At 37.5% G+C, this 19,908-nt stretch overlaps 2 protein-coding genes across 14 annotated transcripts in view; one reads left to right on the top strand and one right to left on the bottom strand.

The window, feature by feature from the left end:
• The window catches only part of gpm6bb (glycoprotein M6Bb), a 191,565-nt gene extending 174,750 nt beyond the window's left edge, over positions 1 to 16,815 (top strand). For 2 of the 3 annotated variants that reach the window (XM_073045812.1, XM_073045811.1), the window contains exons 5-7: positions 6,243 to 6,316; positions 6,481 to 6,546; positions 15,463 to 16,815. In XM_073045812.1, coding sequence (XP_072901913.1) covers positions 6,243 to 6,316; positions 6,481 to 6,546; positions 15,463 to 15,615 — 293 coding nt within the window. In that variant the 3' untranslated portion in view covers positions 15,616 to 16,815. Of the gene's footprint in view, positions 1 to 6,242; positions 6,317 to 6,480; positions 6,547 to 8,404; positions 12,962 to 15,462 lie in introns of those variants that run through there. The other variant, XM_073045813.1, reaches the window with a different exon arrangement.
• A 609-nt stretch (positions 16,816 to 17,424) lies between these two features.
• The window catches only part of ofd1 (OFD1 centriole and centriolar satellite protein), a 113,023-nt gene continuing 110,539 nt past the window's right edge, over positions 17,425 to 19,908 (bottom strand). For all 11 annotated transcript variants that reach the window (XM_073045796.1, XM_073045802.1, XM_073045803.1 and 8 more), the window contains one exon: positions 17,425 to 17,685. In XM_073045796.1, coding sequence (XP_072901897.1) covers positions 17,643 to 17,685 — 43 coding nt within the window. In that variant the 3' untranslated portion in view covers positions 17,425 to 17,642. The remainder of the gene's footprint in view (positions 17,686 to 19,908) is intronic.

Genomic DNA, 19,908 nt, shown 5'->3' with positions numbered 1-19,908 from the left:
GTTAGGCTGTTTTCTTTGGAATAGAATAGGCTGAGGGGAGAATGGAAGGTTGGTGAGGAATTTTCAGTGGCTTGGCATTCAAGATGAGGTAGTAAATTGGATTAGTGTTGGCCTCCTAGGACAAGGCAAGGAGAGGTAGTAGATGGTTGCCCTCTGACTGGAGGCTTGTGGCTAGTGGTGTGCTGCAGGGATCGAGGCTGAGTTCATTGTTGTTTTTCATCTACATCAATGAATGAATGATAACGTGGTTAACTGGATCAGCAAATCTGCGGATGACACTAACACTGCGGGTGCAGTGGACAGCGAGGAAGACTATCAGAGCTTACAGTGGGATCTGGACCTGCTGGAAAAATGGCAGATGATTTAATAGACGCAAGTGCGAAATGTTACAACTCAGTCGGACCAACCACTGTAGGTCTTACACAGGGCACTGAAGAGTGCGGTAGAACAAAGAGGTCTGGGAATTCAGGTCCATAATTAATTGAAAGTGACAGCACAGGTAGAAAGGGTTGGAAAGACAGCTTTTGGTACATTAGCCTTTATAAATCAAAGCTTTGAGTATGGGGAACAAGGAAATAGCAGATGAGTTGAACAGGTACTTTGGATCTGTCTTCACTAGGGAAAACACAAACAATCTCCCAGATGTAATAGTGGCCAAAGGAACTAGGGTAAAGGATGAACTGAAGGAAATTTATATTAGGCAAGAAACGGTGTTGGATAGACTGTTGAGTCTGAAGGCTGATAAGTGCCCAGGACCTGATGGTCTGCATCCCAGGATACTTAAAGAGGTGGCTCTAGAAATCGTGGACGCATTGGTAATCATTTTCCAATCTTCTATAGATTCAGGAACAGTTCCTGCTGATTGGAGGGTGGCTAATGTTGTCCCACTTTTCAAGAAAGGAGGTAGAGAGAAAACAGGGAATTATAGACCGGTTAGCCTGTTGTCAGTGGTGGGAAAGATGCTGGAGTCAATTATAAAAGAGGAAATTACGACACATTTGGATAGCAGTAGAAGGATCAGTCCGAGTCAGCATGGATTTATGAAGGGAAAATCATGCTTGACTAATCTTCTGGAGTTTTTTGAGGATGTAACTATGAAAATGGACAAGGGAAAGCCAGTGGATGTGGTGTACCTGGACTTCCAGAAAGCTTTTGATAAAGTCCCACATAGGAGATTAGTGGGCAAAATTAGGGCACATGGTATTGGAGGCAGAGTACTGACATGGATTGAAAATCGGCTGGCTGACAGGAAACAAAGCGTAGTGATTAACGGGTCCCTTTTGGAATGGCAGGCTGTGACCAGTGGGGTACCGCAAGGTTTGGTGCTGGGACCGCAGCTGTTCACAATATACATTAATGATTTAGATGAAGGGATTAAAAGTAACATTAGCAAATTTGCCGATGACACAAAACTGGGTGGCAGTGTGAAATGTCAGGAGGATGTTATGAGAATGCAGGGTGACATGGACAGGTTGGGTGAGTGGGCAAATGTATGGCAGATGCAGTTTAATGTGGATAAATGTGAGGTTATCCACTTTGGTGGCAAGAACAGGAAGGCAGATTACTATCTAAATGGAGTCAAGTTAGGAAAAGGGGAAGTACAACAAGATCTAGGTGTTCTTGTACATCAGTCAATGAAAGCAAGCATGCAGGTACAGCAGGCAGTGAAGAAAGCTAATGGCATGCTGGCTTTTATAACAAGAGGAATTGAGTATAGGAGTAAAGAGGTCCTTCTGCAGCTGTACAGGGCCCTGGTGAGACCACACCTGGAGTAATGTGTGCAGTTTTGGTCTCCAAATTTGAGGAAGGACATTCTTGCTATTGAGGGAGTGCAGTGTAGGTTCACAATGTTAATTCCCAGAATGGTGGGACTGTCATATGTTGAAAGACTGGAGCGACTGGGCTTGTATACACTGGAATTTAGAAGGATGAGAGGGGATCTGATTGAAACATATAAGATTATTAAGGGATTGGACATGCTGGAGGCAGGAAGCATGTTCCCGCTGATGGGTGAGTCCAGAACTAGAGGCCACAGTTTAAGAATAAGGGGTAGGCCATTTAGAACAGAGATGCGGAAAAACTTTTTCACCCAGAGAGTGGTGGATATGTGGAATGCTCTGCCCCAGAAGGCAGTGGAGGCCAAGTCTCTGGATGCATTCAAGACAGAGTTAGATAGAGCTCTTATAGATAGCGGGGTCAAGGGATATGGGGAGAGGGCAGGGACGGGATACTGATTGTGTATGATCAGTCATGATCACAGTGAATGATGGTGCTGGCTAGAAGGGCTGAATGGCTTACTTCTGCACCTGCTGTCTATTGTCTATTATAAGAGATGGGATGTTACGTTGAAGCTGTATAAAATGCTGAAGTCTAATTTGGAGTATTGTATACAATTTTGGTCACCTGCTTACAGGAAAGATGTAAATAAGGTTGAAAGAGGGCAGAAATTGGTTCTTGGCCTGAGGTCCACAGAGGAGAGATAATGAATTTGTAATTAACCTTAAGAGATGATCTAATCACATGGTATCCTGAGGAGAGTGGATCATCACATAGTGAAAGGAAGAGCAATACACTCACTGCTATTAAATTACAATTTTAATTCAGTCCTGATGCAGGATTCTGATTCAAATTATCGACAATCCTTTCTTCCCACAGATGCTGCTCAACCCTCTGAGTTATTCCAGCAGAGTTTTGCTCTATAATTTTAAAATGCTGCTCTATTACTTCTTAAAATATGTTGATAATTCTGATCAAGTTGCTCTGGAATCTGGTTCATAAGCTTGTCCTGAAGGGAACTAAACTCCAATGAGTACTAGGGCTTGGGAGATGCATGCACACAGAATCAGCCCGAGTTGTAACACTAAGAGATAATCTCATTAAAGTACCCAGAAATAACAACTCTTAACAGTGATTGGTGCAAAATCTCAGTCATAAAACAAAAAACACAAGTTTTTTGGGAACACCGATCATGTAAGTAGGTCATTTTTTTTTCCTTCAATGTTTCTGTAGCTTTTGCAGCATTTGAAACCCATCAGTGAATTTATTTGTCTGCATTAAAAACGCCCCAGATGGAAAGCAGCTGGGCCTTTGTTTACTATAAAATTGATCTCCGTGTCCTGTAGTGTTTAAAAATAATCTTAAAAATAAAGTCCCATATGTCTTGAAGGTTGAAACATTAATATATCCAGATGCAATATGCAGTGAGTACCATAAATTGAAATCAAAGAAATTCAAATGGAGCAGCCCTTAGGGATGCCCATTGTGAAAATCTGAATAATTAATAGATTGCTTCTATTTTTACATCACTGGTTAGCACAGCAATACCTCAACATTACTGTACTATGTGTTTTATGATGGGGCGCTATTATATTTAGTCCATTAACCAAGGATAACTGAATATTTTAAATTAAATTTAATATTTTTCAAGGGGTTTGGTTTCCTTTTAGTAAAATCAGGCAGCTTTCCTGAAGATGAGCACCACAGTATTTGTTAAATGGAATGAGAATAAATTAACAACCAGTGTGCCAGTTTGAAAAGTGTAAATTTAGCAAGGTCTGCATGACCTTATTTACTTTCAGTCATCTATTTTTAAAACAGTTTGAGAAATATTGGGATCAACAAAGGTTATGGACATCATGAAAATGGGTCTTTATGCTCTCCCAGTCCATGCTGAATGAGATGGTCATCTAAACTATTCCCACCTGCCTACATTTGGCCTGTATGCCTCCAAACCTTTCCAATGCATGTACTTGCCCATGTGTGTTTTTAAATGGTATTAATGATTCTTTGGTTCATTATTGTTACATATACTGAAAGGTACAGTGAAAAACATACCTTACATACCATTCATAGAGGTTGTACAAGGTAAAACAATAACAGGGTGCAGAAGAAAGTGTTACAGTTACAGGAAAAGCACAGTGCAGGTATGCAATAGGATGCCAGATCTTATAAAGGTAGATTGTGAGATCAAGAATCCTTCTTATCGTTCGTGGAAACCATTCAATAGGTTTCTAACAGCAGAAGAGAAGCTGCCTTGAGGCTGGTGGTACCTGCTTTCAGGCTTTTGTATCTTCCTGATGGGAAAGGAGAAAGAGAGTGTATCCAGGGTAGGTGGGGTATTTGATTATGCTGCTTTACTGAGGCAGTGAGGGGTGTAGACAGAGTTTTCATGATGGCTGATTTCCATGATGTGCTGAGCTGCATCCACAACTCTCTGCAGTTTCTTGTGTTCACAGGCAGAGCAGTTGCCATTTCAAGCAGAGATGCATCTGGATAGGACACTTTCTATGATGCCTCAATAAAAATTGGGGACATTCCAAATATCTTCAGCCTCATAGTGCATGTGTACCTGCCTACACTCAATCTGTGTACAGGCCATCCTCTAGGTGAAATGGTTGCCCTTCAAGTCCCTATTAAATTTCTCAGCTTTCAGCTTAAATCAGCAAGTTGTTGTAGACAGTGCAGCAAACGGGGGATCCACTCCCTACTGAGGTCTAAAACTGCAGCATTCAAATGAGGTGACTCTGACCCTTACTGGAAATCAAGATAATTGAGAGGATCCCTAGAGTCAACAGCACTAATAGCTTATCCAACCACACCAATTCCATGGCCAAGGAAGCTCTACTTCTTCAGGAAGGTAAGGAAATTCGGCATATCCTCTTCGACCCTCACCAATTTTTAGTGAAGCACCATAGAAAACATCCTATCTAGATGCACCATGGCAAGCTCAAAGACAAGTTCTATTCTGCTATTACTAATTTAGATTATTAAATGGTTCCCTAGTGTGCTTAGATAGTCTCTTGTTAGGATCTTATACCTTATGGTACCTGAACTGCACTCTCTCTGTAGCTGTTACACTTTATTCTGCATTCTACTATTGTTTTACCTTCTACCACCACAATGCATTGTTGTAATGAATTGATCTGTGTGAATGGAACACAAGTTTTTCACTGCACCTCGGTACATGTGAAAGTACTTGTTATGGGATGCTTAAGGATTGATAGGCCCCCAGAGCCAGATGAGATCTATTACAGGATTACAGGTTGCTATAGGAAGCAAGGTAGGTCATTGCTAGGCCCCACCAGAGACTTTTTGCACCTTCATTAGCATATCGCAAGATACCAGAAGACTGGAGGATGGCGAATGTTCCTTTAAGGTCAGCAGGGACAAGCCACATAACTCCAGCCAAGTGAGCCCTTCACCAGTATTTAGAAATTGTTGGAGGAAGTTCGAACTGATAGCATATATGCACAGTTGGAAAGTCAATGCCTGATCAGGAAGAGTCCAGCATAGTTTGATGTGAGGGAAATCCTGCCTCACTAATTTGAATTGAGTTGTCTGAGAAGGTAACTATAAAGCTTGATGAAATCAGTGTGACATATACAATAAATGGTCAGTTGCTAAGGAATACTGTTGAGCAGATAAGCCTTAGGTTCAAGTCCTCAGCTCCTGAAAATGGCAACACAAGTAGATAGGGTAGTGAAGAAGGCATATCTTCATAAGTTTGTCTTCATAAACTAAATCATAAAATATAAAAGTTGGGAAAATTTTGCAGGACACTGGTTAGACTGCATTTGGAGTATTGTCCATGCCAAAGGAAGGGTGTAGTTACACTGGAGAGAGGGCAGAGGAGATTCACCAGGATGTTGCCTGGATTGTAAGATTTAGTGCTAAGAGACAGATGGTATAAATTGAGCTTGTTTTCTCTGGAACACAGTGAGCGAAGGAGGATGAGATGTGATCCGATTGAGTGTATAAAATTCTAAGAGTCAGAAATAAGACTGATAAAATCATTTTCACGCAATAGTGGTAACAAAAACAAAAGAGCCTAGGTTTAAGGTGGGGGTAAGAATTTTTAAAGGGAAGTTGAAAGTTTTTTTTAAAATGCTGTGCAGAGATTTGCCAGTTTGCATTGAAGCTGGATAAAATTTGATTTGGATCATTCACATTTAAACGCAGTGTACCTTAATATCTCACTTAAGACTTGAAATGATGTGAAAATGAGTCATAAAAACATTATACTGAAGTTTTTATATGCCTTCTCATGAGCTTATTAAGAGGCAAAATACAGCAAGAGAAAGATTATACATCAAACAAATTTTGTGTCTTACTCATAACCACATGGCAAAACTATTGGTTGATAGATTTCTAATTTTACTTTACCATCTTCCCCAAACTAAGTTTTAAGACAGGAATGAGAATTAAGAATTAAAACTTGATTCTTCTTTGGTTGCCTTGTTCAGGTATTATACCCTGGAATGCTTACCCTGGCAAAGCTTGTGGCACAAACTTGACCACCATCTGCAGCACATCTGAGGTAAGGAAACCATTTCTGCAAATTTCTGTGGGGGTGAGATATGCAAGCAAGTTGCCATTCAATTGCTTCAATCAATTGAAACACTGCGCTTATTTTTAATCACCAAAGATGTTTGTGCTTCTATTTGCGAAAACTGTGGTTAACCCTATTTCTGTTCTTTCCAGTTTGATTTGTCCTATCATCTGTTCATCGTAGCCTGTGCTGGAGCTGGTGCGACTGTCATTGCACTGGTGAGTGAAGTTCAAACGAACTAAGACCAAGCACTCCTACCAGTTATTTCCTGTTTTTGAGGACTAGTGAACCCTTCTCCAAGCCAGGGAACCCTGCAGTTTATTTTCTCCCCCTAAGTTTGGCCATTACAGTCTGTAAATATTTGATGCAGTAGTCACTCTGCAGGTCTGCCTTACAGTATAGGATTGTCTTGTCATTTATTAGGAAATCTATGCTTTGTTGAAGATTTTTGCAGAATATTTTGAGTGGTGCCAACAGAAAAAGGAACAAGCACTGTGTTTTTTGTTAGAAGGTAATAGAATTTGAAAATAGTTTTAGATTGTCCTAACAGATTTTACAGCCAGCTCTCGAAGTAGAGGGAAACTCTACAAAAATTTCTCTCAGTTAGAGCATATGGCTATCTTGGGAGCTCAGGTATGCTACTGTAGAAAATTCAAATACTGTATCTTCAATCGAAATGGTAAAATGACTTCGCTTCTGTTCAGCCTTTCTCAAGCACTCTCACATTTAGTCTTCATTTATCAGACCAGAAATTCACATAGCACAGGGTATTCCCCAAAAGTGGGAGAAGCTTTAGTAAATTCATCCTCATATAATCGCATAGTCTCTTAATCTTATTCACTTAGTCTCCCTCTCATCCTTTCTACCTCCTTGAAATAAGAATTTCTCAGATTTAATAACAAAATGTTATTTAGACTCTCTTTCCAATGTTGCTCAGTGTTGGTTACATCAAGGAAGTGGGGAGATGAGAGTAGAATTAGCACTGGGATAAGAGTCAGGGATGGATAGATCTTGATGAAAACTATCTGTGAGAAATAGGCCTTGCTTAGGAATGGAGTGCAATAAAGTAAAATGATAAGGTTGTTTACAGGACTTATAATTAGAAACAATTTTTACATTTGTAGGTTATTTAATTGCAAAAAAAACCTATTGAGTTGTATCTAAATTTTCTGTGTGCTATAGATTGGTCTATTCCTTTTAAACATAATGAAGATGCTACATAATAGTAAAATTTAATTTTCAAGTGATAATTTATGGTGACACCGTATAGTATAAGAAGCAGTAGGTTCATGCAGGAGTTCTCATTATTCATTCAGTGAACAAAGTGATATGGGTTATTGGCCACTATAGCATGGAGGAAGGCTCACAAAATAGGTGTAATATTTTCATTCTTATTACAAATAGGAAGAGGGTAAAGAGGAGTTTGGTAAATTCATTAAGTTTTCTGCATTCTTCACATTTGTGTTTGCCATTTTGCTTGCTTTTTTTCTTTCCCATTTGTTTGAACTGATCAACCTGGCCACTCTCAGTTCCTTTTAACTGTTTGAGGCAGCTTTGACTCATGCGAAAAGGGACTACTCTAAACACTTGCCTCCGACCAGTTTAAAAGTTAGTATTTCAGCAGAAAGTCAACAGTGGTCCTTGGAGAATGAGGTTTAATTTAGGTACCTTCAAACATGTTCTGGAGATGTGATTAATATAGTATTTCTGTTTTCAATCCATCTAATGAGAAAGTACACACTGGGAATCATTTATTGTGGAATTCCTCTTTTCAGGATCTTACTGTGATCTGTTTAGTATATTTAGTGTTCGTGTTTGTGCCCATTAACGAATGGCATTTGTACCTACTTTAGAGTAAAACTTCTGTTCGTTCCGTTCTTTCTAAAATTCTTTTTTAAAGATTATATTAATTGAAAGGGCTAATTTGCTCATGGTAACTTCTGTCAATGTGGATGGATTTTTTTTTCTTGTTACCAAATGGTATTGCAAGGAGGTCATGTGGATTTGTAGTGTTGTGCCTAGTGTGGTGGTATTGGTGAGCACTGTCTTATCATTTGTTTTGTTTCCTTCTACCAGCTCATCTACATGATGGCTACCACATATAACTTTGCTGTTTTGAAGTTTAAGAGTCGAGAAGACTGCTGCACAAAATTCTAAGTTGCTATAGAAGCAGTATACAGAGCTCTACGAGCCGCACTGAGTAGCTTGAACTACCACTGACACCATGGACTAAAACAGAATTTATTAATCTGCATTTTGCAAATGAAAATTTGTAAATAGCATAAGAAAGCTTCATTTAGTATCAACTCACTTAAAGCACTCTTTTTTTTAATTTGAACTAAATGACCACCATGAAAATGTATGATCTGGCTATTTTTCTTTTCTAATTTGGGGATAAATGCAGATCAAGTCACCAATGGCTGAAGAAATAGCTTTGGAAGGAGAACAGTGCAAATAGCATCCTGATTGCTCCAAAATTTATTGTTTCAAGATCCACCTAGAAGCCAACAATTGTTTTTTCTAATAAGTAACTGGCTTTCTACAGGCAATTTGACAATACCAAGTCAATTTCCTGACAAATAAACGTAATTTTAAAAAAGGTTAAAAATAAAACCGAATGGCAGTTAATAGTTCTGTGCAGTTGCATATGAATGCAGATTAGGTCGCATCATAAAGGAGTACATCAGAACAGATGAGATCACTATTATACTTCGAGTTTAGAAACACTGAATAGCAGACTATGAGAGTGGCTTTAAAACTCACATTCAAATGTCTATCTTTTATAAGTTTTCATAAATTTAATTTGGGCTAGACAAAAAAAGATAAGACTGTGCTTTTTATTACTTATTAGATAAAGCCAGAAAATCCTGGAATATACTCAGCAAGTTAAGTAGCATCTGAGAACATCCACAGCAATTTGCTTTGCTGAATTGGCAGCTGGTCTTTAAACAACCAGTGTCACTCAACAGCGAGAGAAAGGTTATACATTATGGCCCGATTCCAAACTATTCATTGGGTTACAAATCTGTTGTAGATGTATTCCTCTCTCAGTTACTCAGTGATTCATTACTTATCAATACAATAGTTTTTCAGATATAGTCAAAATAGAAATCTTGTTACAAAGAGCCTTCATGATCTTTGTTAATAAAATCAAAAACATATTCCAGAATTTAAATCTTGTGCAGAAAAGTCATTATTGCAACAAATTATTTTCTATAAAGGCTTTTTTAGAATCTTAATCTAACTCTTGTCACCAGACTCAGACAGATCCACTTTGTCCCGTGCTACAAGTTCTTTTAGTGAGTTTTGTCTGATTCCATCAATTAGACTTTTCCACTGGTCCACTAATATTACAGAGGTTTGCCTGCTCTGGAATTTCTAATGACTGATAATATAAAATTTCCCATTACATCTTAACACCGCATTTGACATCAAGGACACAAAATCATATTATAATTAAGAGCATAAGAGATATGAGTAGATTAAGACCAGTGGGTCCATCAAGTCTGCTCTGCCATTCATCGTGGCTGATTATCCCTCTCAACCTCATTCTCCTGACTTCTCCTTTAACCTATCAACCTCCGCCCTGAATACATGCAATGATCTGGCCTTTACAGTCACCTGTGGCAATGAATGCCACCGATTCACCACCCTCTGGCTAAAGAAATTCCTCCTCATCTTGATTCTAAATGGGCATCCCTCTATTCTGAGGCTATTCTCTCTGGTCCTAGACTCCCCCAGCATAGGAAACATCCTCTCCACATCCACTGAATCTAAGCCTTTGATCGGTTTCAATGAGATCTGCCCCTCTCCCCCCCACCCATTCTTCAAAATTCCAGCAAATACAGGCCCAGAGCCGTCAAACACTCCTTGTATGATAACCTTTTCATTCCTGGCATCATTGTCATGAACCTCCCCTGAACCCTCTCCAATGTCAGCACGTCCTTTCTTTAAATACACAAAACTGCCCAAAATATTCCAAGTGAGGCCTATTTAGTGCCTTATAAAGCTTCAGCATTACGTCCTTGCTTTTATATTCCAGTCCTCTCGAAATGAATGCAAGCATTGCATCTACCGTACTCATCACTGATTCAGCTTGCAAGTTAACCTTCAGGCTGTTCTACACGAGGACTCCCTTTGCATCTCAGATTTTTGAATGTTTTGCCCATTTAGAAAAGTTTGTGCTTTTGTTCCTTCTACCAAAGTGCATGACAATACGCTGTCTAGCACTGTTTTCCACCTGCCACTTCTTTGCCATTCTCATAATCTGTCAAAGTCCTACAGCCTCCCTACTTCCTCAACAATACCTGCCATTCTCCACCTATCAAAATACTTATTTTTTTCATCTGCTATTTCCTTGTCTCCCATAACTATCTCTCCAGCCAACCAGTATCTACTCTCATCCCTCTTTTGCCCTTTATATAACTGAAAAAACCTTTGACATCCTCTTTGATGTCATTGGCTAGTTTATCTTCATATTTCATCTTTTCCCTCCTTATGACTTTTTAATTGCTTTGTTGGTTTTTAAAACTTTCCCATCCTCTAACTTCCCACTATTTTTTGCTCTATTATATATCCTCTTTTGCTTTTATATTGGCTTTGACTTCCCTTGTCAGCCACGGTTGTGTTATCCTGCCTTTAAAATACTAACTCTTTAGGATGACTTTATCCTGCACCTTCTGAACTTCTTCCAGAAATTCCAGCATTGGCTGTTCTGCCATCATCCCTAGGAGTGTCCCCTTCCAATCAATTTTGGCCAGTTCCTATCTCCTGCCTCTATAATTCCCTTTACTCCACTGTGATACTGATACATTGGACTTTAGCTTCTCCCTCTCAAATTGCAGGGTGAAGTCTATCACATTATGACCATTGCATCCTAGGGTTTCTTTACCTTAAGCTCCCTAATCAAATCCAGTTCGTTGCACAACACCCAATCCAGAATATACTTTCCCCCTGTGGACTCAGCCACAAGCTGCTCTTAATAAGCTATCTCTTAGGCATTCTACAAATTCAGTCTTGGGATCCAGCACCAATCTGATTTTTCCAATCAACCTCCATATTGAAATCCCTGATTACTATGGTAACATTGTCCTTTTGACATGTCTTTTCTATTTTCTGTTGAAATTTGTTGCCCACATCCTAAGCTAGGGTTCAAAGAGCTGTACATACCTCCTATCAGTCTTTTTATCCCTGCAGTTTCTTAACTTTGCCCTCAAGGATTCTACATCTTCTGATCTTTTGTCACCTCTAAGGGTTTGATTTCAATTTTTACCAACAGCCCACCCTGCCCCCTCTACCTACCTGCCGTTCCGATGCAATGTGTATCTTTAATGCAGAAGTGCAGTAATTTTCATTGTCACTTTTGACTTTAAAATTATAAATTCAAGTTTGAGACACAGATTTACTTTTCCTCTTCATATTTTCAACATTTCACTCTAACATTTTGTCTTTGGCCTCTTAAACTGTCCCATTGAAACTCTTGAGGAACAGCACTACTTCACCTGACTAGCAATGTTTAAAAATTTTTAGATGGTCAGCAGTTCTAGCTATGTGTTTAGTTTTATTTTCATGGTAACTTCGTGATTTTTTAGCTTCACTTACATGCATTTCTCCAGATCTATCTTTGTTATTCCCTAATACCTTTAGTACAATATTTAACACTAACATAAAAATCTATCAGATGTATCATACAAACCCATGCCTCCTGACTTGACTCTCTGTTTTAAAATATATCTGATCTCTAACTTTTCCTAGTCATGATGCAAGATGTTGACTGACATGCTGAGTATTCCATCACTTGATTTTATCAGTATCAATAGTTTAGTTTGCATTGGATGAAACTTTAAATTTCTGTGGATTTAAAGTTGTTCATGTAAAAGCCTTCATTTTGGGGGCATATATAATTTTTAAAAACCCATAAAATTATATAGCTCCCTCTCAAAAAAAAAGAGGATCTTTATGTTACAACAGAACAGTTTTAAAAAATATACTCAGATAAAGTGCAACAAGTTATTTTTATTCAGTAAATAATTGAACAACAGCAAATGTTTAGTCAAATACAAATAAAACAGTCTTGGAAATAGATTCTTCAAATAGCTAGATCATACATTTTACACAAGGCAAAGATGTTTCAGTTGTTGGAACACAAAGTGAAAAACAGATTGCTTGTTTTTAAAAAAAACTGCTTGGAATGTAGGCTCTCTCTCATCCATCCTCATCCCCCACCTCTTTTATTCCTACAAGTAGGGTTCTTCATTGTGATGCTGGGAATACACCAATTTGAAGCTTAATAAAAGATTAAGAATGACTACATTAAATACTAATAGAAATTTCCCCTGCAATTACAGTGTTGGCAGCCAAGAGATAGTTAATTGTATCTTGTAATTAAGTTTAACACTTACCTTTGCCAGACATCCTTTTTAAATCTTCAAATGTGCCATTATAATATTTGTTAACCTCTAAACTGCATGCTTTACACTTGTTTTTAGTTACCTTTTGTTACAAAAATTCCCACTTTTCAGCATTATTTAATTTTCTTAATACAGTATTTTGAATTGTATGTATAGACACTTTATTGACTTTCAGTCATTTTTTTCTTCATATACTCAAAATAAACATGCTTTCTTTACAAAATCGCTGCCTTTTTGTGATTTTCATCATTCTTCAGCCACATGCATTTAGGGATTGTACGGTGTTTCTTTTATTATTTCTCATTCCTGTTTGAACTCGCCAGTCCACTTTCTCCTTCAGTGGGAAAGGTGGAAACAACTGACGAGTAGATTTTTATACATCCTTATAGCTCTGCTGCATAATCATTTGCCATCAAGAGGCAAATACAGATTGTCTCTCTTGCATCCATCATTTTTATTGAAGCTTTTAGTACTCTAGATTTTAAATTCAGTCGAGGAACAAAGCTACTTCCAAAGGATATTTCAGCATATTTTTAAGTAGTTATGTATGACATTTATATATAGTAGCTTTTCTCTTTATAGCACAAGTATTTTATTGGAAGATAACCCTCTAAATATTGTTTGAAATTATAGTTTAACATGCTTTCCTATATGTTACTATCAAGTATAACATGTATATATTGCAAATATGAATGTAACCATGTTTTAGTTGTTAACATTTTTAGCTATATGCATATATATTAAGTAAATTAGAGGCAGTTAAGAATTACCATCTTTTGATTGCCAGTCAACTATTTAATTTACTTTTTTTTCCCTCTGTTAACTAGCACTCCCCCCTCTTAATATGCCCAAATACAGCAAGCCTTTCCCTATCACTGTGCTTGTTCAATGATCTAATAGCAGTTTAAGTCTTGGTCAGGTTCTTAGCTACCGAAGAGATGAACTAGACGTCTTTACACAGATTAATGCATTTTGCAAGTGGCCAGTCAGAATTCAATTTGGTAGTGCTAGCAGATGCACTAGATTTTACTTGCAGAAGCATTCCAGAGTTGTTCTCCTTAGCTAATCATTTAGATTTAGTTAATCTGATGAGAGTTTACAGTTTGGTTGCAAAGTCCCATGTTGAAGCTGAAAATTGGGGAATTTCATTTGTTAGGATTATCCTCCATTTGGCCGATTGTGATTAGGATGACAACTTAGTGATTATACTGAAACTTTAAATTATTTGGTCTAATTTCTAACATGGAAATGGAATATACTCTTGGAATTCCCAAGGAATAGGTCCATAAATCTAAACTGGAGCACTTTTGTACATCCCTGTTCTCTGTTGCTTGGTGTTTCCAGTATGTTCCTCATGAAGTCTTTTTAATTTCTCCAAGTTCAATTTTCTGATGCAAGCCATATTTATTAACGCCAATGATGGTCTCAGCTCTCTCATTTATTTTGTTCTTCCAAAGGAATTTTGCATTGCTAATGATATCAGGATTAATTGCCCTTGAGAAAGTGGCTGTGAAATTATTTCTTGAGGTTTTGCAGATAATCACATGAAAGTATTCCCACTGTGTTATTGGACAAGGTGTACCAAGATTTTTGTTTGACCCATGTATCATGAAAGATGAGAATAAATTGGTGACATTTTCACATGCCACCTATTCTTCTCCTCATGGATTTGGGATCTACTTTCAGAGATAATGGCCATCATCTCTTTAAGGACTTGGCCATTTAGGGTTTTTGTAGTGATACTGAGCCACTTATGTCTTTGCACACCGCAAAGCTACTTACAGCTGATCTTCAACATGGATTAGTACTGGTTCATCATACAATAAGTGGTAACATGACATTATCAGTTAAACATTATGTTGTCTATATGTCCTGACTTATTGAGACTTCATTCAGTTGATGATAGCGACTCCTAGAACCACTCCCTTCCACCTCTGTAAGACCTCATCACCTCCTTTGAATCTGGCCTTCCAGTGGAAAAGCACATAGCATTTTAGTCATTAAGCACACTGGTAACTGAAAGATATGATTGCTTTAGTCTGTGGAATAATACTCCCAATTTTGGCACAAGTTCTAAGAATTGAACAGTTGATTGTTTTCTTCAACCAGTTATCATTTAAAGCATTCAAAAGATAAAAGCATATTCTTACTGGTAAATTTTTTTGAAAGCTGTTACAAGGGTTTGCAGTCACTGACAGAAATATGGATACATCTTCTCTAGGACATTTGTTTTACCTATAATTTGCAGATATGCGGGCTAGATGTTGCATGCTCTTTACATCTCTTTAACTTCATGTTCAGGCTCTTTTGGTATCCATGTTTCAAACAAAATGTAGCCTGCAGTATCTAGGATTTATTCAGGAGATAAGGATCAACTATAGCTTATGATATTGCATACACATACAGAGAAAATTACATCTGCAAAAAACAAAGCCTCATGATTTTCAAACATTTTCAGGAAGCAGAAAATAAACAATTTTCTAGGACTTGTTTTCTGACACTTCTTCATAAATTAGCTTTCATATCAAAGATATGTGTTCATAGCTGTCTTTGTGTGATCCCAAATAACACTGAGGTTGTCTTATTATCCAGAATGTCACTATCACTAATGTTACCCTTCATTATAACAATGTCTTAATAACAAGCTCAGAGTAATCAGACTAGCAGCATGCTATATGCATCTTGACATGCTTACTAGCCATCCTCCTCACCCTTCTCTTCCAGATCCATTTCCTCATGATTTTGTCTGCAAACTGGGCGTACTTGAAGGATGCATGCAAAATGCAAATATATCAAGATCTCAAAATGAAGGAAGAGCAGGAACTCCACGATATCCATGCCTCCCGATCAAAAGAGCGACTGAATTCTTACACATAAGAGGAATACAGTCCAACGTTTACCATCAGAGCCATTCAACAGATAATCTAGCAGCCATGACAAATCTCTAGGCTGCCGTGTAGTGCAGATATGAAAGTGCTAATTACAAAACTGAACATCTACAATGATCAGTTTGCATTAATTCTTGTATTACAGATTTTTTCAGTTCAAAAGCCTCTTAGGAAAGAGGACTTGTTTTACGGTTTCATTCCATCTGAAATTGCAGTGGGGGGGCAACATTTGAAAAGTTATTATTAGTCTTAGCTGAAAATTTTGTTTCCCCGTGAATGAACTAAATTTACTGCACACCTGCAACCTACATTATATATGCACTGCAAGGAAATGCACACTAAGAAAGTTAGTAGAAAAAGATGAAAGTTAAATTCTGATATCAAAGCAGATACCACCACATGTTTAATAGTCTTGCAGTGGATCCCTTACATTTTCTGTGTACAGTAATCTCCCGCTTTATTATTGTGGACCAGGACCTTTACACTTTCATTAGCAAATATAAGTTTCTAGATAGTCTAATTATAACTGTTTTTTAATATATCTTGCCCAAATATTTTCAGTGTTGCGAATATGCAAATAGAAAATAAATGTAATCTAACATGTTAACCATTCTTTTATATTAAATATGAAGTTTAATTTTAGAATGCTTACTATAGTTGGAGTTAACCAGCACCATTCAATATATAGTTCTAGTTCATGCCCAGTGCCGTAAGGGGAATAGTGTCACATCTGGTACAGTTTTTTTAAAAACAGAAAATGTTTTTAAGGTGTTAGAATCTTTTTACTAAACATTCTCATATTGATAAACACAGGCAAAAAAAAATTAATGCTTGTAGATTTTTTAATTTCTGTATCTAACATTGTTTTATTGTTAAGTGCTGCAGTAAAATCTTTCATACTGTTGGCCCGGAAAACTACCTACCTATGACAAATTCCACTAACAGTCAACCTGATAGGTGCTGTGTGACATTTAATTTCTTATTTTCCATTTGTTATTAATGTTTATAATATATATCTCTATGTCAAATCAATGTGCAAGTTTAACCAGGTTAAAAAAAGCACTTCATTAATACATGCAAGGAAAAAGGAAAAAAAAGGTTTTATTTCAAGACTGTGGAAATATAGCTTTTAATTTTCTTAGTAGCTGTGCTAACTCATTAACAATTGATTAAAAGCTCTTTAAGACTGTTCAAATGTTTAAAGTAGTTTCATTATGCATTTCTAAGTTCTTTGTTTCCAAGGCAATACAGTTAAATGTATTGTTGGATAAGCTAAGCATGTGGGTGTGTTTCTGAGATGCTTTCTTTGAATTAAGAATTAAGGTTTTGTTACTGTAACAGAACATTACTGCTTTGTTGCTTAAGCAAAACATTTTTATCTAATGAAATTGTATCATGTAGAATAATTTTCTATGACTTACCACTTTTATAATCTTATAGTAAACTTGATATTTTCTATTGTAAGTGAAAGCAGCTTCCTATAGTTACCTTTCAATAGTTAATTACTTATTACAGCTGAAGCAATCATTTAACACTCTGGGGTGAAAATGCATTAGCTTGCTATTGGTCTTATCTCCAGATTTAATATTTCAATTTATTACCTTGATTTTAAAATGTTTATATCAGTTTTCTTTCTTGAACTGCGTACCATTTTTAATTAGCTTCCTCTGCATTTATTTTCTTGTTGTCACCAACATGTGGCAAGTCAATCCATCTGTAAACATAAATCTATTGATAGACTAAGTAATTGAGAATTCAAATCTAAATGAATAAATTTAAATCTCTCAAGATTGTCCAGTTATGCATGAGGTTAAATTTATTTGCCAATCATTCTCTTATTATAGGAGACCTTTACATTAAAAAAAAATTACCAACAGGGTAAGTATTTTTGGAAAAACTGTCATAAGGCATAAGATTTATAAAATTTCAAATAAACAATTTATTTAAAAAATGTTGAATGTAGCTTAAATCAATTCTGTGATGGATCCATATTAAAGGGCTGTTGCTATGGCAAATTCACCAGAATGTATCATCAGTTTCTTCATGTGAGGCTGCAGGACTGTAAAAAAGAAAGCTAGTGTAAGAAATCAGTGGGCAAGCACCAACATTTACTGTGGATATAGGCTCAGTAAAACAGTTTATTTGGTAGTACTCGAATATAAAATCCTGAAAACCCAAGTTCCTGTTCTCATTGATCAAGGCTTGATGTTACCAAAAAAATAAATAAAATGAGAGCCTGGTAAATGTGAGGACAACGTGGGCAAGAGTACTCCTTTACTGGAATTCATCAGGTAGAAAGACAAGGGAGATCACTATGGGGTATGCTAGTAGTCTTGAGTATGATGAAATCAAGGTGGTGGTGCTGTTGGGTCTACCGCATAAGATTAAGATAGATATCATCAGGCCCTGGGGATTTAACTATCTCAAGTTACTGAAGAGAGGCAACGAGGGATATGGATCATGTGCAGCAGTTTGATTTGGCCTCATGTTTTTGTGCTATACTACTCTATTTTTCATGCCTCACTGCTCTCCCACAGCCAGAGGCCATTACCTAGTGAAATAAATGAAAGTCAGTGAAAAGATGTACATTTATCAAAACAATGTCTATGCAAATCATAGTCTTCCTAACAGCATGGTGCCAAATCCCTCAGTGATTCGTGCTTTGGTTGGGTGAACTGATGTGAGGAAGAGCATGGAAATAATGCATACATTTGCTCCATTTTATACACTGGTATGAGCTATGAATGCGCAATTCCAACATCCCAGATCACGCTGAGCACTGGAAAAGTGCAATCAGTCCCCAGCTTATCAGCATGTACAGTGAAAGACTGAACCCATCAGTTCCCTTCATGTTTTTCCTGTGTGCCTGCATAGAACCTGGAAATGGAAGGAACAGCATTTGAATTAAATGGCAAGTCACGCCTGTCTCAGGATCTGAGTCGTCAATGATTTCAATGTGGATAATAAAGAAGAAAATTGGAAGGCAGAAGGAAAGGCATTTTTTTCTATTTTACATTTAGCTTTCATATTTAAAATCACTTTGGTTAATTTGCTTAAAAAAGATCTATCTTGAAATTTGTGCTAATTTAAATAACTTATGAATGTTTCTGAATGTTGGCAATATAGAGTGCCTACGGGATGCATTCTTGGAACAACTTGTACGAGAGCCGACCAGGGACAAGACTATTCTGGATTTAGTGTTATGTAATGAACAGGATTTGATAAGCGATCTCGCAGTAAGGGAGCCATTAGGAGGTAGTGATCACAATATGATAAGCTTTTATCTGCAATTTGAGAAGGATAAGGGCAGCTCGGAGGTGTCAATGTTGCAGTTGAACAGGGGAAACTAACATGAGGGAGGAGCTGGCCAAAGTTGACTGGACGGATAGCCTAGCAGAAAAGACAGTGGAACAGCAATGGCAGGTATTCTTGGGAATAATGCACAAGGTGCAAAATCAGTTCATCCCCCAGAGAAGGAAGGATTCAAAGGGGGGAAAGGGGCCACAGTGGTTGACAAAGGAAGTCAGAGATTGCATAGCATTAAAAAAAAGTATGACAGAGCTAAGGTGAGTGGGAGGACAGATGATTGGGAAGCTTTTAAGGAACAACAGAACTTAACTAAAAAGACAATATGGGGAGAAAAAATTATGTACGAACGCAAGCTAGCCAGGAATATAAAGGAAGATAGCAAAAGCTTTTTTAGTTATGTGAAGAGAAAGAAGATAGTTAAGAACAATGTTGGGCCCTTGAAGAATGAATTGGGTGAAATTGTTATGGGAAACAGAGAAATGGCAGAAGAATTTAATGAGTACTTTAGATCTGTTTTCACTAAGGAAGACACAAGCAATCTCCCAGATGTATGGATGGGCCAAGGACATAGGGTAACAGAGGAAATGAAACAGATTGACATTCGGAAGGAAACGGTGATGAGAAGACTGATGGGACTGAAGGCTGACAAATCCCCAGGTCCAGATGGTCTGCACCCTAGGGTACTAAAGGAGGTGGCCCTGGAAATTGCGGATGCATTGGTAATCATTTTCCAATGTTCCTTAGATTCAGGATCAGTTCCTGAGGATTGGAGAATGGCTAATGTTATCCCACTTTTTAAGAAAGGAGGGAGGGAGAAAACAGAGAACTATCGACCTGTCAGCCTGACATCGGTGGTGGGAAAGATGCTAGAGTCCATTATTAAGGATGAAATAGTGGCATATCTAGATAGCAGTGATAGGATTGGGCCGAGCCAGCATGGATTTACCAAGGGTAAATCATGCTTGACTAATCT

This window comes from Hemitrygon akajei, chromosome 5, assembly GCF_048418815.1.
Source record: "Hemitrygon akajei chromosome 5, sHemAka1.3, whole genome shotgun sequence".
NCBI lineage: Eukaryota > Metazoa > Chordata > Chondrichthyes > Myliobatiformes > Dasyatidae > Hemitrygon > Hemitrygon akajei.
Note: the sequence above shows the minus strand (reverse complement) of the source record. Positions and strands in the feature narration are given on the sequence as shown.